The sequence below is a fragment of the Chaetodon trifascialis genome, chromosome 15 (assembly GCF_039877785.1).
Source record: "Chaetodon trifascialis isolate fChaTrf1 chromosome 15, fChaTrf1.hap1, whole genome shotgun sequence".
Taxonomy (NCBI): domain Eukaryota; kingdom Metazoa; phylum Chordata; class Actinopteri; order Chaetodontiformes; family Chaetodontidae; genus Chaetodon; species Chaetodon trifascialis.
Window position 1 is genome coordinate 5,649,824 of NC_092070.1, and position 22,566 is coordinate 5,672,389.

The 22,566-nt window shown below is 43.1% G+C and overlaps 1 protein-coding gene across 7 annotated transcripts in view; it reads right to left on the reverse strand.

Moving 5' to 3' along the window:
- Nucleotides 1-374: 374 nt before the first annotated feature.
- The window catches only part of hdac5 (histone deacetylase 5), a 60,134-nt gene continuing 37,942 nt past the window's right edge, over nucleotides 375-22,566 (reverse strand). For all 7 annotated transcript variants that reach the window (XM_070980832.1, XM_070980834.1, XM_070980831.1 and 4 more), the window contains 23 exons: nucleotides 21,802-21,935; nucleotides 19,042-19,173; nucleotides 18,690-18,799; nucleotides 17,036-17,152; nucleotides 16,627-16,738; nucleotides 16,258-16,371; nucleotides 15,952-16,145; nucleotides 15,710-15,828; nucleotides 15,396-15,591; nucleotides 12,374-12,485; nucleotides 10,953-11,086; nucleotides 10,312-10,432; nucleotides 9,471-9,520; nucleotides 9,280-9,387; nucleotides 9,141-9,196; nucleotides 8,904-8,991; nucleotides 7,223-7,342; nucleotides 5,239-5,336; nucleotides 4,525-4,643; nucleotides 4,278-4,411; nucleotides 3,341-3,422; nucleotides 2,937-3,114; nucleotides 375-2,391 (listed from right to left, as the gene is read on the reverse strand). In XM_070980832.1, the coding sequence (XP_070836933.1) occupies nucleotides 2,352-2,391; nucleotides 2,937-3,114; nucleotides 3,341-3,422; nucleotides 4,278-4,411; nucleotides 4,525-4,643; nucleotides 5,239-5,336; nucleotides 7,223-7,342; nucleotides 8,904-8,991; nucleotides 9,141-9,196; nucleotides 9,280-9,387; nucleotides 9,471-9,520; nucleotides 10,312-10,432; nucleotides 10,953-11,086; nucleotides 12,374-12,485; nucleotides 15,396-15,591; nucleotides 15,710-15,828; nucleotides 15,952-16,145; nucleotides 16,258-16,371; nucleotides 16,627-16,738; nucleotides 17,036-17,152; nucleotides 18,690-18,799; nucleotides 19,042-19,173; nucleotides 21,802-21,935 (2,668 nt within the window). In that variant the 3' untranslated portion in view covers nucleotides 375-2,351. The remainder of the gene's footprint in view (nucleotides 2,392-2,936; nucleotides 3,115-3,340; nucleotides 3,423-4,277; nucleotides 4,412-4,524; nucleotides 4,644-5,238; nucleotides 5,337-7,222; nucleotides 7,343-8,903; nucleotides 8,992-9,140; nucleotides 9,197-9,279; nucleotides 9,388-9,470; nucleotides 9,521-10,311; nucleotides 10,433-10,952; nucleotides 11,087-12,373; nucleotides 12,486-15,395; nucleotides 15,592-15,709; nucleotides 15,829-15,951; nucleotides 16,146-16,257; nucleotides 16,372-16,626; nucleotides 16,739-17,035; nucleotides 17,153-18,689; nucleotides 18,800-19,041; nucleotides 19,174-21,801; nucleotides 21,936-22,566) is intronic.

Genomic DNA, 22,566 nt, shown 5'->3' on the forward strand with positions numbered 1-22,566 from the left:
TCTCCATCAAACTCTGAATTCAGTTACTTTTACTTTGCACTGTATGCTGGATTTATCAAACAATACACACTTGTGTGCAAAAATGGTTGAATAGTGAAATTTCCTTTGCTGACCCCCCCCCCCCCAAACTGTGGTAGCAGCTGCTGCTTGTTGACCTGCCCTGACTGAACTGCCATCTCAAAGCTAAAAACAATGAACAGAAGCATTCCCTGACACCTCCTGTTCCCTCTCTGACATCTCTCAGACCTTGTTCTCCCATTGGTTCCCTTCTGTACGCACAGCGACGTCCTCTGTCATCTTTGATTTGAGATGGTTTGTTCTGAGTTTAATGACCTTTCTTGGTCAGGGTAAGTTATATATATTTATTACTGTACACATAATCTGGCATTTTTTTCCCCTGTCTTATACATTGCGACCACCTGTGGAGTTTTTATTCTAAACACTTTTGCTGTAACAAACTTTAAGAGCTGGTCAGAGACTAAAACGTTACAAGAGCTGGTGACTCAGCCATGATATGGATGATCAGGGCGAGTGAATGACATAATCAGTGGAGGGGCAAGCTACACCCCCACAGGACTATAAACATACATCATCACTGGACCAACCTATTTACCCAGTGACCTTTGACCTTAATATCTCCTTTCCTGTAGTTGCTGCTGTTTGCCTGTGGAGGGCAGCGTTGCCTGCCTGGTCCTGCCAGAGGAAACGGAGCTTGCTGTTCGCCTCCAACAACAACTACTACTATGACAAAAATATCCAGCCACCCTCAACATCTGTAAACAAACAAACAAACAAACAAACAGGTGGCGGTCTGATGACATCAGACCATGTGCTTACTTCCTGTCAAACAGCCAAACCTTTAAAACATCACATCTTCAAATAGAATATATTCATAAGTCCAATCTGATTGGATAAAACACTGTTTACATATATATATATATATTTATATAGAATATTATTTTGTCTTTTTTTATACAAAAAGAGAAAGTATCTTGTGTTTTTATACACATATGTATCTACAGATATAGAAAAGTGACCACACTGAGTCTGCTGTGACGTAACTGTGGGCAACAGGACAGGAGACAATATTTACACCGAACAGGAAATATTACAAAAAAAGAAAAAAAAGAAGAAATAAGGGGGACATGGTGGTCGTTGTGGTGTTTCAAAAATGTGTCACAATCCCACGATCCCCTATAGAGAAGAAGGGACGGGGCTCAGGTCACATGACTCTCAACCAAAATGAGTGAAAGAGAGAGAGAGGAGCGGCGATCTGAAGTGATGCAGTTCTATTAAGCACATCCTTAAAAAAATGAATACTGCTGAAACAGGCTTGATCCTGAGACACTCACCAGAGCCCATAAGAGTCTGATTGAATATTATCATTGACGCTGTATTAATATTCAATGGAGACTTTTACTGGAGATGTCTAGTGTGTAATGATGGCTTTAGAGCTCTTTCTTCAGTCTGTTGGGAACACCTGGTATGAATATTATAAGATTTAAAAGAAAATACAATTCTTAGCAGTTTAAATACATTTCTGAATATAGATTTATATCAACTCTTATCGTTCTCTCTCCCCCGTCTCTCAAGGTTGCTAAATAGTGAGATAAGAACAAATTAAGGCATCCAGACGAAGAAACAATGACTCAAAAATGAACTGACCGACTGAAACAACAGCAGTGTATGTGTGTGTGCATCAGTGTGTTTCTTCAGTCCTGATTGGCTGGTTGGTTTGCTGAGGTGTTGCGGCGACGGTGTTTTGTGGTTTCTGATTGGACGAGTTGGTTTTTTTTTTTAAAGGCACCTAGTTCCTCCTCCTCTGCTCATTTTAAAACAGGCTGTTCCTACTCCACCAGCCAACCCCATGTCCGCTCAGCCCGTCTCTCTGACAGACAAACGGACAAGTCGTCTGCTTGCTGTCTGGGCGGGTTTTAAATTCAAGTTTTCCACAGTCATCGTCCCGATGTGGAAACCGAGGAGCAGGACAAAACAGAAAGACAGGAGAGTGAGTGGGCGACGGAGGGGACAAATTCAGTGGTGCTGTGTACAGGTGGTAATGAATACAGGTCACAAGGTGCGTCACCTTGCTGATCTGCTACTCCTCTGGTTTCCATGGAGATGCTAACAAGTCGTCTGCTCCTCCTTGGGCTGATGAACCAATAGAAAAGAGATGTGTCCATGTTTTTCACAGGCCCCACCATCTCCCAGCGGAGTACTCCACAACAGCACTATCCCAGTCTGGGTGTACCGACACACACTCTACGGAGGAAGAGGAAAAGGAAGAGGAAGAGGAGGTGCCAGAAGGAGGTGAGTGTGGAGTTCTTGTGTGGTTCTTGTTTAAGCTCCTCTTACAATACAGGCTCTTCTTCCATTGGCTCCTCCGTGGACCTGCAGGCACGTCAACATCAAACGTCACATTTAACAGCACATACATGACAAGTGATTAAAAAACATGAGCTTCAAGGTTAATATTACACCATGTGACACATGCTAAACAGTCATTTCGTAACAGGCATTATCTCATAATTTGATTTGTTCTGTTCATAGTTACAGCGTCTTGCTTTAAAGTTAATGTAATTAACTTTAATTGCAGTGATGGGTGTGCCTCAGGGATCAATGTCAGGGCCCCTCCTGTTTAGTCTATCTATCCCACAGCAGTGGGAGCAAAATGTATGCAGATGACACTGATCTATGCACAAGCTAATACTTGCTATGGAAAAGAAAAACCGGCAAAAACAACAAAAACAATGAAATGAAACTCAGAACATTGTCTTTCTATGGCACTGGCAGTAGAAAAACCATGAATATCAGCCCTTTGGACACTACTTGAGGGCTGACTGGCACATGTACTGGTACCACACTTCTATACTCTGCATCCTGCTGGTTTTCAGTCCCCTAAAAATGGTGTGAAGCCATCACTGTGCACTGCTGACCTGCTGGTTTCCGTGTTGTCAGGAACAGAGCTCGGCTGCTCAACGTCAACACTAAGGGAGGCCATGGCGCTGACTGTTTCTGCCTCTTCCTCCGATTGGCCCTGAGACCCCACAGGGCCATCCTGTACCGAGGGGCCACATGTCTGAGACAAACTCTGGAGACAAGACCAGTGTTTACCTGCAGAGACAGAGAGGAACAGAAAGACACACATGGAGTCAGCATCAAGGCATGTTGGGGTCTCTCATCACTTATGATACTTGCTCTGTCTGTCTGTCTGTCTGTCTGTCTGTCTGTCTGTGTGTGTGTGTGTGTGTGTGTGTGTGTGTGTGTGTGTGTGTGTGTGTGTGTGTGTGTGTGTGTGTGTGTGTGTGTGTGTGTGTGTGTGTGTGTGTGTGTTTCTTACTCTGGATCTCTATGACTCTCTCTAGTGAGGCCCAAGCTTTTGGACATGGATTCTCCTGAGGCCACTGAAACAAAGAATCACACTGAGAGAGACAGAGTGTATTAACACAAATGCATGAGCTCAACTACAAAACATTCAGCAAACACAGTGAAAGGCATCTCACTGAGGACATTAAGACCACTGACTGGAGGCTTCTTTAGCTACATGTGTTGATGTGTGCTGGAGGACTAGTTCAGAATTTTGGTAAAATCACTTATCCACGTCTGAGGCGAGAGGGTCAATATCAATCTTGTGTGTGTTAAGCATGGAGCTGGCGTCATGACGGATGATGAATGATCTAGAGTTGGAGGAAACCACTAGGTCAATAGCACAGGTTGCCAGATACGGCCAGTTAGCAGAATTTCTGCCTCTACACAGACATGACAGTACCAAACTTGGCAACCTCACTGGGATGCTGCACTTGGCATCCAGCTGCTGTTTGCCAAGAAGCACATCCAGCTTGTACTCTCTTTTTGAATGCAAACAGCATGTTAATTAATTGGGTATTGGGTGTATTTTGCCACTTTGAACAGAACCTGCCTCACTGTTCTCCCCTGTGTCCAGCCTTTGTGCTAAGCTAAGCTAAACTAGCCGAGTCCTGACAGTTCTGTACTTAACACACAGCCACGAGAGTGGTATCAATCTCCTCATCTAACGCTCCAAAAGAGAGCATTCAAATGAACAATACTATTGCACTGAGCCGTTACATTAGCTGTTCTTTGTCAGATCACCACAAAGCGAACTAAAGGCTGTATTACTGGTCTTACTGGCACTGGAATATTTCCGTATTGTTCAGAGAGACAATGACCAACACCTCCAGGTTGAGAAAGGGTACATGGTTCATGTTTGAAATGAAAACATGAATAATTATTGCTGACATTCTGACTCTCTCTCTTACCGGGTCTCCCAGAAGCGCAGAGACACAGGCCTCTGATGCGTCACAGATGGCGGTGAGGTCATGACCGCCCTCCAGCGCCATAACAACACGCCCACCTGCCAGACCCATCAGCAGCTGCGTTAGCTGCCCGAAACCTGCCAACACACACCAGTCACAGTCAGGAAAGAGTCACCGAGACTATTCGGCAATCATGTCAATGAGATAGGGTTCATCGTCTGGTCACCATGGGAACCAATGTGGTACTCACACTTGGCTGAGACATTGTATCCTCCCAGAGGAGACTGATGACCCTCCACTGCATCGAAGCCTGCAGACACTAGAACCACATCTGGACTGAACTGCTGGGCGATGGGCATCACCACACTCCTACACACACACACACACACACACACACACACACACACACACACACACACACACACACACACACACACACACACACACACACACACACACACACACACACACACACACACACACACACACACACACACGGACATGTTAAAGCATGGTCTTAGCTAAAGGTGTGTTCACACTGAACACAAAGCAACTTTTCTTCTCACTTTATTTGAATGCATTTGCCACAGGGGATTTTTTGTGGCCAGTATTTAGTCACTAGTGAACATCAGCACGAGGCAGCAGCTCAGAGTCTCACTGATCTCAAACTCTTTGCAGCTCTTTCTGTTTTTCCTTCAGACACTCTGATTTTTCCTCTTGTGCATTCATGGAGTGGAGTCAAACTGCTTTAGGATTAGAAGACATAATATTTTGTGCAAGCTGAAACATTTTTAACTCCCACAGAGGCATCTGCACCTCTCTCTCTCTCTCTCTCTCTCTCTCTCTCTCTCTCTCTCTCTCTCTCTCTCTCTCTCTCTCTATCAAGGTCTCTGTTGACCTCGATAACGTCATCATTTAAAAAAATCTATTTAAAAGATGAGGACCCAGTGGTAATAATGTTTACCTAAAAGCAGTGAGGTACTCCACATCACCCATTGGTGGCTCCACTCCTCCAGTCCACGCTATGTTCACATTAAAACCAACACCTGCACCTGACCCCACCTGCAGAGAGGGAGAGAGTTGTTATTGTTGTGCATCTTTAGTGATATGTCTGTGTGAACAGGATGGTCATGATAATATATAAAATACATCATAAAGCCCAAAGAACCACTGATATTTCTAGTTTAATTTCCAATAAATCATTTGGACTACAGAGAGCGTACCTGTGGCACCACAGTAGCCACAAAGCTTCAAGCAAGCTTAATAAATGATTATTTAACATATGAAATTAGCAGATTAATGGATCTTTTTTTAAGCATTTTAATAATACTTAATGGCCACCATCTTAGTCATGAAATACACTCTAATAATACAAGTAAATGGGTGTGAAAAGGGTTCAGAAGACAACACACTAAAACCAATAAAACACTGGAATTCATGAGCGATTGGCCGAGTAGCCAATCAAGAGTCCACTCAAAGGAGGCTGTGCCTGTTTGTATCTTTTATGCCGCCATTTGAGCAGCAGACACCTCTAACCTCTCTCTTTTAAGAAAGACAGTATTAAATTAGGTCTAATATTTGTGTGGAGAAACACTGTGATATTTGATTTTCAACTTCCTGTTTACATCCAGCTGTAGTACAGGAGCCTCATAGGTCAGACCTATCCATTACCACAACATTAGCCAGTGCCAGCTCCACTGCTCCAGTCCAACAGATGGTGACAAGAATGGAGAGCACAGGAAGATGACACGGTCGGCTGAGCTGTCAGCTGTAGCCACTTTCTATATGCACTATAGCACATCTGCATTGCTGTAACTATCACATACACAGATGGCCTTTAAACAGAAAATCAGAACTTGAACAAGTTAATTACTCAAGCTGCATTCAGCATTCACGTTGAATTCCAAGGTTTGTTTTGTTTGCCCAATGATCTTTTCGATCAGACAGCAAAGAGACAGCTGTTGGATGGAGAGTGTTTGTGTTTCTGATTTACCTGCTGAGTAAATGTGTCCTACAGCTGGAGCTTAGTGCACCAAATTAGACAACAACAATGTCACTAGTGTGCTAGCTGAGGCCCTCAGTGCCCATAGGGAAATAATCGCCAGCTGCCACTGGTATTGTGTGAAGTGGCTGATCACTGTGGAGTTTGTTTTAATGAGCAGGTCTCTGTTTTGTTTGTATTTCTTGTTGTACTAGCACATACAAATGGATGATCATGTATGTGAATGTGCACAAAGAAGAAAGACGAAACAGGTGAAGAGGTGAAATAAGATGCAGAGGAGGCTCATCAGAAGAAGAAAGTGAAGCAGCAGCCAAGACAAAATTTGCCTTGGCTGCTGCTCCACTTTCTTAATGTCTGAATTTTCGTGTTATTCTACCGATCGTCAGCTGGTGGCAGCAACACAGCAAGAGGTGTAGCAATGTACCAGCAAAAAGCAGGGAAGGAGACACATTTGTCAGACATCAAGGACACACACAATGAAAGCGTCACTGTGGACACCTTTAAACACACAGGCAGTATCGCCATCATTGGTGAACTGCTTTGCAAAAATGCATTTTGGCCTCATCTCCACACTACTGATACCTTGGAGGGAAATTCATCTTATAGCTAAAGGTCGGAGAGAGTGAGTCCCTGTGAGTGTGTGAATCACAGTCAGTGTTTCCAGTGGGTGTACAGTGATGAGAGGAAACACTTGTGCTGTAGTGAGATCACTCTCAACTCATAGGACATATACAAGGTACAAGGTTCATTTATTCGTCTCTGAACACCACAGGGACGTATAATGAACTGCTAGTTGTAGTCCCTTTATGGTGATCACAAAACAAAGATTATGATTGAATAAATCATAAGTTATAAAAATAAACTATTATCGCCGGTGGAGTGTGGAGGATGAATGGAGGGGTTTCAGAGCGTGTGTATGTGTGTGTGTGTGTGTGCATGTGTGTACCTCCTCAGGGGCTCCACTGCCAGGAAAGAAGTTTCCATCATCGTAGCGATGGAGGGAGATGTAGAGGACATTGGGGTCACTGTAGAAGGCCTGCTGGGTGCCGTTGCCATGGTGAATGTCCTGCAGTGACAGGTCACGGTGGCATCAGAGAGAAGGTCAATGGGATGTTATGATACACACACTCTGAACACACTGTGGTCAACATTTTATCCAGATTAGTTCTCTTTGCCTGCAGAAAAACCTGGACAGAGCGACTGGCTGTGAATGTGAGGTGTGGTGTTGCAACAGAAATGCAGTCTTGTCTTTTTATACAGTACGAAGGGAACAAAGTAGCCACTGGCTTTGAATTACATTTTTTTTAATGTCTTTTAATTACTTCATGCCTACGTATCAGTCAACACAAAGTCATGCTGTGCAGCTAGATGTTGCTTAAATCTACTTAGAGAGGAAATCAAAGCAAACTTAAGGTTAGGGTGTTGAATTAAATCTTCATGCACAAGATGCCAATGTGTTACACAGACCTGCAATTACAGACGGGTCCAGGAGGCCAGACTGCCCCCATATAAGAGGGAACTACAAGACGTTTTACTACAGCAAGGATTTGCACCCTCCAGTGGCTTGCCAAGAGCTAGACTGGGTCTCTATGTGCAGTGAGTCACACTGACTTTTCTCTGTGACCTGCGCGGATGTTAAACTGAGCCCACGGACAAAAAAGCCAGCTGGGTGTTTTATACAACAGTATAAACAGACAGTGTGGAGGACAGAATGAATCAGCTCCTACACTTAAAGATCCCTTCCGGACATGTTTTAAGATGTATAGAAAATACTTTGAATAATTTACACCTGCTATGTTTTTCCACAAAAATGTTCAATGATCTTACTGAAATCCTTAAACTGAAATCTAACCCCCGTCTCTCATTTCAAATTCCAGAATCGATGAATATGTAGTTATTTGTGTAAGTTGAAACTTTCCACTTTCAGCAGTTGGATGTGGAAGCAGTCTTCAAGTGTCAAACTCTGCACATACATCACACCGCAGGAACAAGAGGAAAAAATATATTTTTGAATAAGTCAGTGATTGCAAAGATATTAACTGGATGCTCAAATTATAAGAGCACTTTTCCTCCAAGTTAAGATTCGTGTAAAATGAAGTGAGATCCAAGATGACCGAGAAAATGTCCCAGATCTGTCACGTGAAAAATGAATCAACCTTGGATTTTTTATTAAAGAGGTGGGTGGTTTTGCAAGGACAAAGGTGAGAAAAGAGTGAACTGGTTTAAGGTCGCACAGCTGTGTAACAGATTGGCAAGCTCTACAATCAATGCTGATCATACCGGTGTTATTCAGCGAGGTGCAGCAGAGTTCTGGCTTTGACTAGAAAACGCGGAATTTAATTTTCTTTTTGAGTTACCAAGTTAATGTTGAGTCTGATAGTTCAGCTCGTTTTACACTACACGCACACACAGTAAATAGTGCATGAGCGAAACTTCATACACTGTAGTTCAATATCTGCAGGTGTACTTTTTTAATTTGTAGCCAAACAGAAGGAATTTCTGCAGCATGCAAGTATTGAGGGTGACACCTGCGACAGGTGATAATGCTGACATTGTGTGTGTGTGTGTGTGTGTGTGTGTGTGTGTGTGTGTGTGTGTGTGTGTGTGTGTGTGTGAGAGATGCTCACCCAGTCCACAATGAGGATCTTGCCCACTCCCAGTTTCTGTTGCAGCAGCTTGGCAGTGATGGCTACTGAGTTAAAGAAACAAAACCCCCTGTTCACACACACACATGCATGCACACACATAGGACACACATAGGCACATACATCCATAGAAAAAGTGATAGAAACTGTTAGTCATCACCAAAATGAGACGCAGTGGGACAAGCAGTGGTGTAACAAAGCTCTTGTGAGTGTACTGACATGGCAGTGGATTCCTCAGCATGGTGACCTGGTGGACGCACCACTGCAAAGCCGTTCTAGTACATAAACAGAAGGACATGTCACACAGGGAGTCTCGTTTATTTTCAAAAACTGTGTAGACTTTTCCTGTGTGTGTTACCTTCAGCTCCCCTGCCGCCACTCTGAAGGCCAGCTCAATGACCGAGCCGACTGCCATGCGGACTGCGGCCGACGAGTGCATCTCATTCCACACTGTGTCGCTGTCCACCTGCAGGGGGCAGCACAGAGCTCAAACACTGATACAGAGACAGATGGACAGAGATGGACAGTTGAGTTGAGAGATATCCTCACCCCTATTCCTCCACACGGAAGAACTGCATACATCTTCTGGCTGATTGGACCTGAAACAACCAATCAGAGTAGAGGTTACAGGTCTCGCAGTGTGTAATCGGGGATCAAATACAGAGAAGCAGAATTACAGATTTATCCTTCATTTCATGATTTCAAGCTAAACAGCAGGTCACATCAGGGGTTAAATGGGGCTCTTTCAGCTGGTGGGGTAAATAATGGCATGTACCCAGGCCCTAAAGGTTTTCTATTTTAAGTACCATGCATACATTCCACTGGCAAAATGAAAAGTTCTTGAAAAAATCTTTTAGTCAGAGTGTCTGTAATCTAAAGACACTCTGAAACTTTGCTGTTTACACGAGTTGTTGCAGTCCGTCAGATGGTCTCCTGTTTGCTGAGGATGGGGACAAACCAAAAGTAGCTCAACCTGGAGCTGCTACGACATTTAAATGCTGCTTAGACGCTGAAGGTGTTAGCAAAATAATAATGTCAAATACAGTAAGGTATCAGTCACACGAGACACTTTAATGCAGAACTTTTACTGTTGACACCTAAAGCACATTTTGCTGATAGTACCTCTGTAGCTTTATATAAGTCATATTTTGAAACCAGCATTTTTACTTGAAATACAGTATGTTAACACTAGTATTGTACTTTTTCTGAGGGATCTGAGTACTTCACTACCACTGGTTGTCATAGAGCACACAGCTGCAGAGCTGAGAGAGCAGAGAGACGGGGAGGTGGTCCATCAGACAGACCGACAGACAGACAGACAGACAGACAGACAGACAGACAGACAGACAGACAGACAGACAGACAGACAGACAGACAGACAGACAGGTACCCAGCAGTTTCTTGTGGTCCAGTTTGTGTCGATTCAGCGGACTGGTTCCATACAGCAGAGTGTGGAACTCTGAATGGACAGACTGGATCTCATCCAGAGATGCTTTACGCCCACGAATCCTCTGCTCACACACACAGATGGACAGAGAGAGACCGAGTTAGAAATTTGCACATTTTAAATTTGCACTTACACAACTGTTGCAAAAAAAACAAAGGCTTTTCCAGGTCAGATGATAAAATGAAACTTAATGAAACTCTGGTGTGTAGATGCAGAGAGGAGGTGCTGGAGTGTGATAGAAACAGATATTTACAGTAAATGATGATAAGATCAGCTGTGCTAACTGCCATGAAGGCTTCACTCACTTTCTCTAGGAGGTGAATGTTGACAGTGTATTGCAGTGCATGCTGGGATAGCCTGCGGTGTGTGCACCAGCCATGACATTACATCATTACTGGCGTAGCTCTTCTGTGAGTACAAAGGTCCTGTTTGCAAAGTGTGTGTGTGTGTGTGTGTGTGTGTGTGTGTGTGTGTGTGTGTGTGTGTGTGTGTGTGTGTGTCTGTGCGTGCGTGGGTGTGTGTGTGTGTGTGTGTGTGTGTGTGTGTGTGTGTGTGTGTGTGTGCGTGCGTGTGTGTGTGTGTACCTCGCAGCGGCCCAGCAAGCCCGTCTCCTGCAGTCTGGACCAGATGCTTTGCACTCTCCCAGCATGCTCTGGGTGGATGTGAGCATTGCCACATACACACTGGTGCTTCAACATCAGGCTGTCATATACCAGACCTGAAAGGGAGAGAGAGGGGGGAGAGAGAGAGAGTGAGAGAGCGAGAGCGAGAGAGAGAGATGTCAATACAATATTTTCAAATAAAAGCCAAAAGTAGAGAAATAATTAAACAGAAAAACACACAGATAATGGCTCACATGATGAAATATTTGCAACTACCTCAGTGCAAGAAAACATGTTATTGGTCTTCCACTATGTATTTTGTAGTGACAAATAAGCACCACAAGATGTCAGTAGCTGCAAGTGAGTGTGACAAACAGGACAATGAACACTTCTAATAAAACCAACAATCAGAACCTGGGATATGATACACATTTTAAATGCCTTATCTGAATCCACTTTACTGAATCCACATTACAGGACTCGTAGTTTATCAAGGTTACATACATTCTTTGATATATACTGGCAAAGACAGCCTGCAGCGTACAGCAGCTACATACACACACACGTTGTTTGATTTTGATTGTATGTGTAGATTTAGATGATCTGGATGACAAAGTGATTGTCATTGGATTTTTCCCAAATCAAAAATGAGCTGAGTTACCCGCAGCAAATCCCTGACTGTGAGTAGATCTTAGTGCCTCAGGAGTGCTCTGGACTGCCTCTGACATCTCTCAGACTTAGGGTCACTTTTAGTGACTTCATTTGTGGGGCTTTCTGAATTACTTGAAAGAATAAAATCTTAGGAGTCATAAAGTTAGGACTGACAGGCCTCTTATTTTTAGGAGCAGCTCCTGTGCTACTTTTAGCCTCAGGATGATTGACCATGGAGTGGCAAGTTACATGTCATTATCTATCTCTATCCTCTCATTTCCTGTACACTCTCCACTGTCCACTCTCTGATGAAGGCCTTAAATGGCCTTAAAAATACTTTCAACTACAAATAAATGATGATGACTAATCACACATAATGCTTATGATAATACAAGATAGAGATTTGGTCCCCTTAACTCCTGGAAGGCTTTTAATGTGAAACTAATTCAGGAAATGCAGAGTTTGTCGTGGTGGCAAACAGTAGCAACAGCAAATTAATGCAGCAATACAGGACCATGATCAAACATACTCATAAACGAGGAAATTAGCTTCAACAGACAAAATGCTACTCAAGAATTCATTGTATTTCAGTCACTTCACTGAGTTCATCTAAACCTGTCAGCCAACAGAGAGTTAGCTCCCTGTTGCTAGGCAACGAGCATGGTGGCTTACAGTGGGCGGTTTGACGCCACTGATGTCAAACTCTCATCCAATAACAAAACAGATGTGCACCACAGCACACAAACACTGACCAGTGGTGAAAAGGTGTTTGATGGGATTGACAGTGGCTGCAGGTGAGGACTGCGCTCTTCCCAGGGGTCTGTGGGACAACGAGGACTGGAACACGCCCAGCTGCTGCAAAGCCTGATGGGAGGGGGAAGAGAGACAGAGGTGGGGGGGGGGAGAAAGTTATGATTCATAGCAGAAGGATGAATCAGAGATCAGTCCATTCACTGCAATGATGGAGGTGAGACAGAGTGTGTGTGTGTGCGTGTGTGTGTATAAAACATGACAGAAGGCTTAACACCAGCCCCTGTCTCTCTCCCTGTCATCACACTCACTGAAATTACTATCATTGCATACTTTCATGAGGATCTGTGTATGAAAACATGCTAACGTACCACTGACATATTGATTTGACAGACTGATCATTTGATTGATAAAAACTGCTGCTACTACACTTTTTATCATGACAACAACTGCTACACTTGTGTTTCGTTTTCAAGACACTTGGACTGACTGTCCTGAAATATCACTGATCACCAACCTCCACAGTTTGTGTGTGTGTGCACTGCAGACACACACATATTCTGTAGTGTCTATATATAGGGGGTGTTGCTGTGCTCCCTGCTGTGAACTGGGTGACTCATCATGTGTGGGTGGACACTAAAACACACACACACACTTGAAGACATACAGACATACAGCAACACACCGCGGTGAGTCCAGCGGTTGAGTCACCACCTGGTGATGTCACTGCAGCATCAACAATTGTGTGTGTGTGTCTCAGTGTCTCTGCTCAAGTCACACCAAAACGGCTGAAGAAAGTTCGTCTTTGTTCAAGTTGCGTTTCCTTCGGTAACGATGACTGCACATACTTAATACGTCACAAAATGACAAAAGTGTTGTCCAATCTTATATTCAAATCCCACCCTTCAATATTTCTGTAAAATGTCAAAGCTTTTCTTCTGATGACTCACCCTGCACTAAAAAAAATGTTAAATATGATCATACATTTTGGATTGATCCATTCAACCCTCTCCTCAAATAAAAGCTGCCTCCTCCTCAGGCACAAACAACCACCCACAGTGGACATGGATCAGAGATGTGATGAGGCAAGAGAAAAAAGATCAGTGAAAAAACACTGAAGTGTGTAGGTTAGGGTTGGAGGACAACATGTGACCACTCCTGCTGACGTTTAAGACAGAACTCCATCAATTTAGCAGTGCACTCCAACCACACTGCTGGTCTCATGATGCAGTTTTAAAAAAAGGATCAACGCAGCAGAAGCAGAGATCTTTTTCTGTAGCACATTCTTCTTTCTTAATACCTACATTACCCACAATGCAACACAATTGACTGACTCTTCAGATTCAGGTGTGTTATGCACTTCTTCCTGATTCCACACTGGCAGATTTTTTTCATTTCCAAACTTCAGTCTTTAGTCTTCAGGCCCAACCAAAGTGACTCAAGTGATTACATGTTCACAGAACATGAAACAGAACAGAAACTGAGCAACACAAGCCTTCATTTGGAGCTGTGTCTCTGGCCAAGTCCAGTGTTCCTTCTCCTTCTAGCTCTGGTTGGGTCTTCACAACTCCTTAGAGGAAATATCCATCTCTCTGAAGCTCCAATCGTTAGCACGTTGCTAACTCTGTCTGCCCTAATGTACAGCAGGTTTTGTTTAATTTTCAGTAATAACAGCTTCCTGCTTCCAGCTTAAACTGTATGTTTTTGTCTGCTATAGCAAAGAATTGACGTTTCATATTTTTATTCATACATTTTATTGTGTCTTCACATTATCAAGTCATCCAATAAATTGACTTCATTTTAAACTGGTTTAAGCTTTCTAGCTTCCTTGTCCAGCAGCATGGACATGTGTCTTGTGTTGCACCTAAGCTTGCTAAAATAGCAACCCAACAAATATGATTCTCTGCCATACTACAAATCATGGGCTGGGTAGCAGGGTCACTACAATGGAAATGTGAAATGATGCAGCCGAGGCAGACAACAGAATAAATAGGAAGGGGGTTATGTGGAGAGACCTCAAGTTGTCCACTCCAAAAGAGCTCTAATCAGTTTTTGAGATGGTTGATGTGCTGGAATAATTTGTGTTGTGTTGTTAACTTCCTTAAAAGCTTTTAGTTCAACCAGAGTGCTTCAGCATTCCACATGATACAACATCGCTATTCAAACAGCATGCACGTTACCAACTGGTCAAATACCAGAGTGTTCAGCCTTTGACAGCATATGAGCTAGTTATTCGAACACACTCAGTCTTGTCTGTGTCGCTGTCAAACTTTGGTAAACTAAATGCAGGTACATGTCATTGGGAGCAGGTAATACAGTTGGTATGTTTTGTAAAGAGTTCAGCAAAGCACAATGTGCTGTTTCTCTGAAGAAGCAGCACCCAAAAAGAACACCCAACTGTGATACGCAAATGCACTGCAGCTCAGCACTTCTGTGTGTGCAAACAATCATGCAAGGGTGAAAAACACCCTTGGCCATCTCAGGTTTGGACTGAAGGAACAGGCCAGCCGTTAGCTGTGATGAGTCAGAGAGCTAATGCACAGCAACATCTGTAACAGAGCACACACGGTGAGACAGAAAACAGCAGGAGGTCGGCCGATGATGCATTCGTATGATTCATCCCTCTGTGGGATGATGCTGCGTAACCGAAATGTGGTGAATTTAAGGCTGACCTGGGATCTGGGATCTTTGAGCAGTGCTTCCCAAACTGTTTTTGTCTCACCTGCCCCCACATCCCCATCAGATGAGCTCATGCATCCATCCCACCCATCACATTCTACATGTGCCCACTTCAACCGATTTTAGTTTAGCATTACAAAAGGTGGACATTGTGACAGTATTTGTTCCATGAAGCTGAATAGTCAGTGTTTTGGTTGCTTTTGTTTTGGGCTGGGTCTTTCAACCACTTATCTTTTGGTATTTCAAAATCAGCATCTAATATAAATGTCGATCTGCTGCGACACACTGGGACTTTCTGATGTAAAATGGGCAGTTTCAGTCTCTGCAGAGTGTTCACACACAAACCTGTGTGTACCCTGCCCTCTCCTCTTCATCGCCCTCCCTCAGTTGGATGATGTCTTCATCCTCTTCCTCTTCATCCAGCTCGCTCTCTGTGCTCTCCCCTTTCACATGCACCGCTCCATGCTCCTCCTCACCCTTCACGTGCACACCGAGTCGCTCAGAGGGGTGTGCGCTGTCATCCGACCCCTCCTTCTGAAGCCTGATTGGTTAGAAGAACATGGCAGTTTTATTAAAAACAACATTCAGGTGACTGTAACATAGATAAATATAGATAAAGATTAATCAGTCATTCTGATTGGTTGTCAGAAATGTCACACCTGTGAAGGCTGGCCCCTCCCTCATCCTCCTGCATGTCATTGGTCTCTGTTAGCTCCTCCTCAGTTTCCTCTGGGTGGGTGGGCGGTGGCCTGGGAAGCTCTGTCCCCTTCGATAGCATCTACACACACACAAGGTAATGTTGCATGTGTGCAAACATGTGCATGTACAATTTTGCGCGCGCGTGTGTGTGTGTGTGTGTGTGCGCGCGCGTGTGTGTGTGTGTGTGTGAGAATGTGTGTACCTTGTAGTGTTTCTCCAGGAAGTGCTGGTGTTGCTGTTGGACCACCAGCTGCTGCAGGGCCTGAGGGGACTGGGGCAAAGGTGCGCTCTGGGTCCGAGCCAATGGCCGATGGCGAGGCAGCTTGTTGACCGCCCGCATGCCGCTAGACACGCCTCTCTCTGCTGTAACCAGCGGCGACTGGCTGTACATGGGGACTGAGTGGGTGGAGGATCATAACAGAAAGACAGCGAATTGGACACTATGGGTGGACACTAGCATGGATGTTACTGTAGACTTCAGTGTACTTGTGCATGGGTGTGTGTGTACCAGCTAGCATTGCGGTCTGTTGCCTAGCCTGCTCCAGTAGTAGCACATGTTGCAATAACGAGGAATGGGCAGAGTGAGAGCTAGGGGGCGGTGTCTCCACATCATGACCAACCCCTGCAAAGAAACATTATCAAATCATTACCAATTCAGAACAGTTCAATAAATTTTAAAACTAATTATACTGTATGTTTTCCTCACACATAAATGAGACTGTATCGTACATGTATTTACATACATATTTATACGCATATAGTATATATGTGTATATGTTCATGTATATATGTATATATATGAGTGTGTGTGTCGGTGTGTATACATATGTATGATTAATCCATATTAACTTAAATTATGAGCTCTGGTAAGTCTTACCTGCAGGTAGGGAAGATGTGGAGAGAAACTTCCCTGTTAGAGCTCCGCCCCCTCGCAGTGATTGGATGGCTTGACGCTCAGCCTCTTGCTGGGTAGACAGCTTTTGGGGAGGCTGTAGAGGGGGCATTACCATGGTTACCACACAGGCAAGTCTAGGTAACCACCACACAATCACTAGTGCAGTCATATCTGTATTGGTCAATGTGGTGACTGCAGGTTAGGTGACATCCTTGACTTGTAAAACTCACACAAAATAAACAGCTGTAAAACTCAGGAGACACTTTCCTGACTGTAATTTCAGAAGAATAATGATATATATATACTGTATATATGCATATAGGGACATGTATGTTACGCTTTTTGTGTGCAATATAGTTTTGTGTTGTTGTGTTGTGTTGTGTTGACCCACTGTGATGTGTGTGTTGGCAGGGAGGCCCAAGGAGATATTTGGCAAGGAGGGTGAGGTGTAGAGATTCAGAGGACTCAATGTCCCATCAGCCCCCAGCGTCTGATGGAGAGACCTCAGCTGCAGATAAACAAACATACAGGCAGATTGGTTAGTTCAGGTGTCTGTTTCAGTGGAATGTTAGCAGTGTTCTGTATATATTCATCCAAGTTGCTATGGTAACCATTGTTATTAACACTTACTGTAAAGACTAACGAACAGCATCTCTCTAAAATCAAGTCATTTCACCCTCTGAATCATCTTTGTAAGCTGCATTCATTCGACTTGGCTGCTTATATGCATATTTAATAACTATCTAATGTCCCAATCAAACACATTTGCCAATAAGCAAAATCGTCCAGCTGTTCCGCCCCACTTCCTGTTTACACTCCACTTCAGATTTCAGTCCTCATATAAAAGCAAATCTGCACATATTGGGATAAATGACGATGCTTGTGAGTCAGCAGGCCTCATTATCCCTTGTTAATATCAGCAGACTACTTCCAAGAAATTATGTTTCTGTGCAGCAACACAGTAACAGACACTCCAACTCCAAGCAAACTTCTGCAACTTGTCCACATTTGATAAGTGGCACTCAATTCAATGTGAGTCTTGTTAGGTTGCTCAGTGGACATAATTCCACATACAGTAGTTATCTTAAGGAAGTGTCTGATGCAGTTGGGCCCAGTATTCAACCATAATAAACACCTCGATAATTCTTTATCTTTTTCTGCCCATGTCGCTTGTGGTGTACCCCAAGGTTCCATTTTAGACTCCATTCATTGTGCATTACATATATTTGTGCTGGGATCTGCTTTTAGAAAATATAACATTACTTATCATTGCTACATTGACTACATGCAGCTATATTTTCCCTTTAAACCGAGAGAAACACGTGATCTTCAGTGTCTTCTAAGCTGATTTGTTGAATAGCCAAAGTTCTCCAGTTTAATGCACAAAATGCTAGAACTTCAGAAATCACACAAGCAAAACAAAATGTCCTAACACTAACCCTAAGACACTGCAAAAACAGAAAAAAACAATTAAATATAGCAAACATAACACAATATAGAAAACACAACCAAATACAAAAATGTGTGGCAAGTTGCACGGAAAACAAAGGAAATTAATTACAAAGCCTTCAGATATTCTGATCTACTGGTTCTCCATTACCATTACATGTTCCCAGTCAAAGTCAAGGCAACAAGTGATTTCTCATGCTGCTGGGTCTTTGTCACCTATCACCACTATTCATTTCCATCCTAAGACCCTGCCTTTTTAAAACTGCCTTTCCTCCGTTACTGTAATGAAAATATAAAGCTACTATTTATATTACCTATTTATTTCTGTCCGGTTTTGATGCATTTATATTTCTCTAAAGCGCTTATTCTGCAAATGTACAAATAACTGCCTTGTTTTTTTCTGACCCACAATGAACTGAAGAGGGCAGGCTCGAGCTGCGTGTCCAGCATGAAGAAATGAACGGTGACAATGTGCACGTGTTGATGAGTATGACTTTGAATCTTAAAATAAAGTGTTTCTGTGTGTGTGTGTGTGTGTGTGTGTGTGTGTGTGTGTGTGTGTGTGTGTGTGTGTGTGTGTGTGTGTGTGTCTGCACCTCAGTCTGTATGTTGGGGACAGATCCTGTGTTGCCATTGGCGATAGCTGAATTGGAACTGTTGGGACTGCTCGGACCTGAACCTGGAGCACTATTACAGAGAGAGGAGACTGCTCGAGAGACACAGACACAAAAAAAAGAGAGGGAGCGACAAATTAATCTTCAACTAAACTCAAAACATGTGTCACATGTATTATTAAAATAATTTATTTATACTGAGTTTACACACTAAACTACTGAGTTTTCCTATGTTCAAACTCCTACTTCTTTAAGAGTGAAAAACATCTTCGTGCAAGTATGTACAATGTGTGTGTGTGTGTGTGTGTGTGTGTGTGTGTGTGTGTGTGTTCACCTGATATCTCTATGGCTCTCTTCTTAAAGGTGCTGATAACCGTTCCATCCTTCCTGCGAAGGAGTGGAGAGCTCCGCCTCTCTGCCACTTTCTGCTTCAACCGTGAACGCACCTTCAGGTTAGGCTCGGAGACTGGACGAGAGACCAAGAGAGACAGGGGGAGACAGGGGAGAGAGGGGGAGACAGGGAGAGAGAGACAGAGAGAGAGAGAGATAGTTATATTACAGTCTGTTTGGAATACAGCCAAAAGAAGAATATACTTTTTATGTCAATGCAGTTGCTTTTGTGTATTCTTGATTTTGCATTTTTCAGTTTTAAATCTTGTCTTGTTGTTATTTTTATGTCTCATTGTCATGTAATTACGTTTTTGTACATCTCTTTGTTTCTTAATGTTTTGTTTGGCAGAGTATCTAATGGGGGTATTTTAAGATGCCTGGTGGTTTGCCAGCAGGAGACTATCAGGGCAGATACAGGAGCGCAGGCTGTCTGGTAATCCTTCATCACATTTTGGCTGGCTGCACATTTTGGTTGGCTAGTTTGCTTGCCGGATGAGCAGCTACAGTAGGTGTATTTTAAGGTAGCTTTGGTCCAAAAGTCAAGGTTAAGGGCAAGGGGCAGGAAGAGGAAAAAGCATTCAGGTTTTATTGGTTTAAGCTGCCTGAACAGTATCCAACAGTCTTGGATCTGGGAGTGCTTGGATGCTTTGTCATTGCTTACCACTTGACTGTGAGGCATCGGGGCAGCCAATGACAGATCTGACTGAGTGAGACTTGACCATTGGCATGAAGGGAGCTTGTACAAGTGGTTTAAATGTCAATATTTTAAATGTGCGCTATTAAGCCATTCACTCCATCCATAGGCTGCAGGGCATATATGGAGGATTTATTTCTCAGCATGTAATTACTAAGACCGCAGAGCCACAGATGTAAATGAACCTAACCACAGTTAATCTGATTGTGCCGCTAAAGAAGAGCTGATGGTGGGCTGTTCTGAAATGCGTTGGGCATGTCTGGAAAGCAGTAGGGCACAAAAGAAAATAATTACCGCTGCTGAACTTGAAGTATTGTTTGAAAGGAAGACACTTTTAGAAAAGAGTGTATTCATCCTGCACAAGGACAGCTCAACTGTCAGACGGATGCTGTCAGCTGAATACAAAAATCAGTGATGCTATCAGAGCTAATGTAAATGGCAGCTCTGCCCTGCTGTTTCCTGGTTTTGGGAAAGTTATGTTGGCCAAAATAAGCATGTCTGCTAGGCGGTCAAATGGGTTGTTTTGTTCTTGATCTTACCTTTTTCTTTATCATACTGCACTAAAGTAACTAAAGTAACTGTAACTAGCTCTCCATTGCAACGCAAGAACAATGGTGTTTCTGTACAGTATTTCGTGTTGTTCTACATGGATCACCAGCTGGAAAAAATGCAATCTTTCCAGGACATCTAGCTTCAGCCTCAGTCTTTTAGCACAACACCAAGTGTGTAGCCACCGAGTGCATCTTTAAGACTCTCTTAGAGGATTATTGTTTTAAGAAGAGCCAGCTGGAAACATTAAAAAGTCAGCCTGAGATGACATTTTCAACCAAAACATGGTGCTACATTAGCTTAATATGCTAGCTTGCTGCAGCTGATAAAGTCTGCCAGTGAGAGTTGTCATTTCTGCTGGTTTACTTCTGCATGAAATCAAAGAATCCTTAAATCAAGTTTCCATCCAAATGTATCTTTTTTTCCCTTTATCTTATCCTATCTTATCTTAAATGTAGCACAAATTCTAATCTGAATGTCTAAAAAAAAAATAGTGGGAGTTGGGGTGACTATTTAAAAGCATTGGTCAAACTCAAACAAACACGATGTGAAAAATGTGCTGAAAATATGGCATTCATGTGTGTCTTGTATTAAGTTATGCAAGGTTTACTCGTTGGTCCACACAGATATGATGTTTTTATCTCCACAGTTGAGCGGAAGCTTCCGGGAACATTTAAGTCACATGCTTCATGTACATAACATTATGATTTATTCACTAAGTCTGTTTCCATTGTACTTTGTTGCATTTTGTTCTTGCTGATACACCAACTGTTCAACTTCAGCTCAGTAAAAAGCCTTTTTCGCAATATTTTTTTATATTATTATTATTATATATTATATGTGTTTCTTCTTCCAAAATTCTGACGTTATCACTGTTTTTTATGTGTCCGACTTGAAAGCGCACATATAAACAGGTAGGTGGAAACATACGTCCTGATTAAAATGTAACTTTGCACTTCAGAAGCAAATCTGCCACCGTTGTCATTGTAAACTACGTATGTGCCCTGTGAGGATACATAATAATAATAGTAACCTAGTGAACAGTTAGTTCAGGTTCCTGTAGGGACAGAACCTCTGACCTCACATGGACATGTTCAGAGAAAATGCTTTCATATGGATCTGAAACTGTGTGTGTGTGTGTGTGTGTGTGTGTGTGTGTGTGTGTGTGTGTGTGTGTGTATCTATTTCTACCTATTTCCTGGTGAGTCAGACTCAGACTGATTCACACACACACACACACACACACACACACACACACACACACACACACACACACACACACATACACACACACCACACACACACACACACACACATACATATATGTACATCTAAAGACACCACACTCCACCTCTGTGCTGTCCTTCGTCAAACTACTTTTTACATGGCAAGCGAGAAATCTCACACATACACACACGCGTGCACATACGCACATATACTTCCTCCGCCTGTCTCTCCTACCTGTCTTGCGTAGTGGGAAATCGTCTTTGCCCTCATAGTTCCCCAGCAGTGGGGGCAGTTTGTAGGAGGGAGGAGTTCCCGGGGTGTTACTCTGCGGAGGAGAGCCCTGCTCCAGGGAGCTCTGCTGGGCTCCCCTGCACGCGCGCGCACACACACACACACACACACACACACACACACACACACACACACACACACACACACACACACACGGGGAAAGCGGGTTAGACGGCTGGGACAACAGTCATGATATTACATGAAAAAGTGTTTTAGTAAAGTCATTTGCTGTCCTGCTCAGTCTACTTTTATTGAGTTTGCAGGTATTTTCTCTGCGCCTCTTCTTTCATTGATTATTGCTGAACAGTGCTTTATTAGGGAAAAGGCTTTGCAAGGACTGAAATACACATTTTCCTGTGACGTTTTAGATCAGTGAAATGTTTCCTGTTGAAACGAACTAGACCTGACATCCTGTCTGCTCTTGGCCCTTGCAGACATGGAATAGAGCACAATCATCTATCTGTTCAACAAACATGGGTGTCTGATATGTAAATGTGTGCTACAGCCTGTTTCCAGTAGAAAGGATTCATTGACAGGACAGAAATTCAAAAGGACACCAACAATATCTGTCAACAGGAGCAATGTCTTCAATTCATGAACTCACTTGCTGGATCAATTTATTTATTCAAATTTGCATATAAATGTATTTAAGTCAAATGAGCTGCTGGCCAGTGTCTACTTAAATTCTACTCTGTGAATGGAATATTG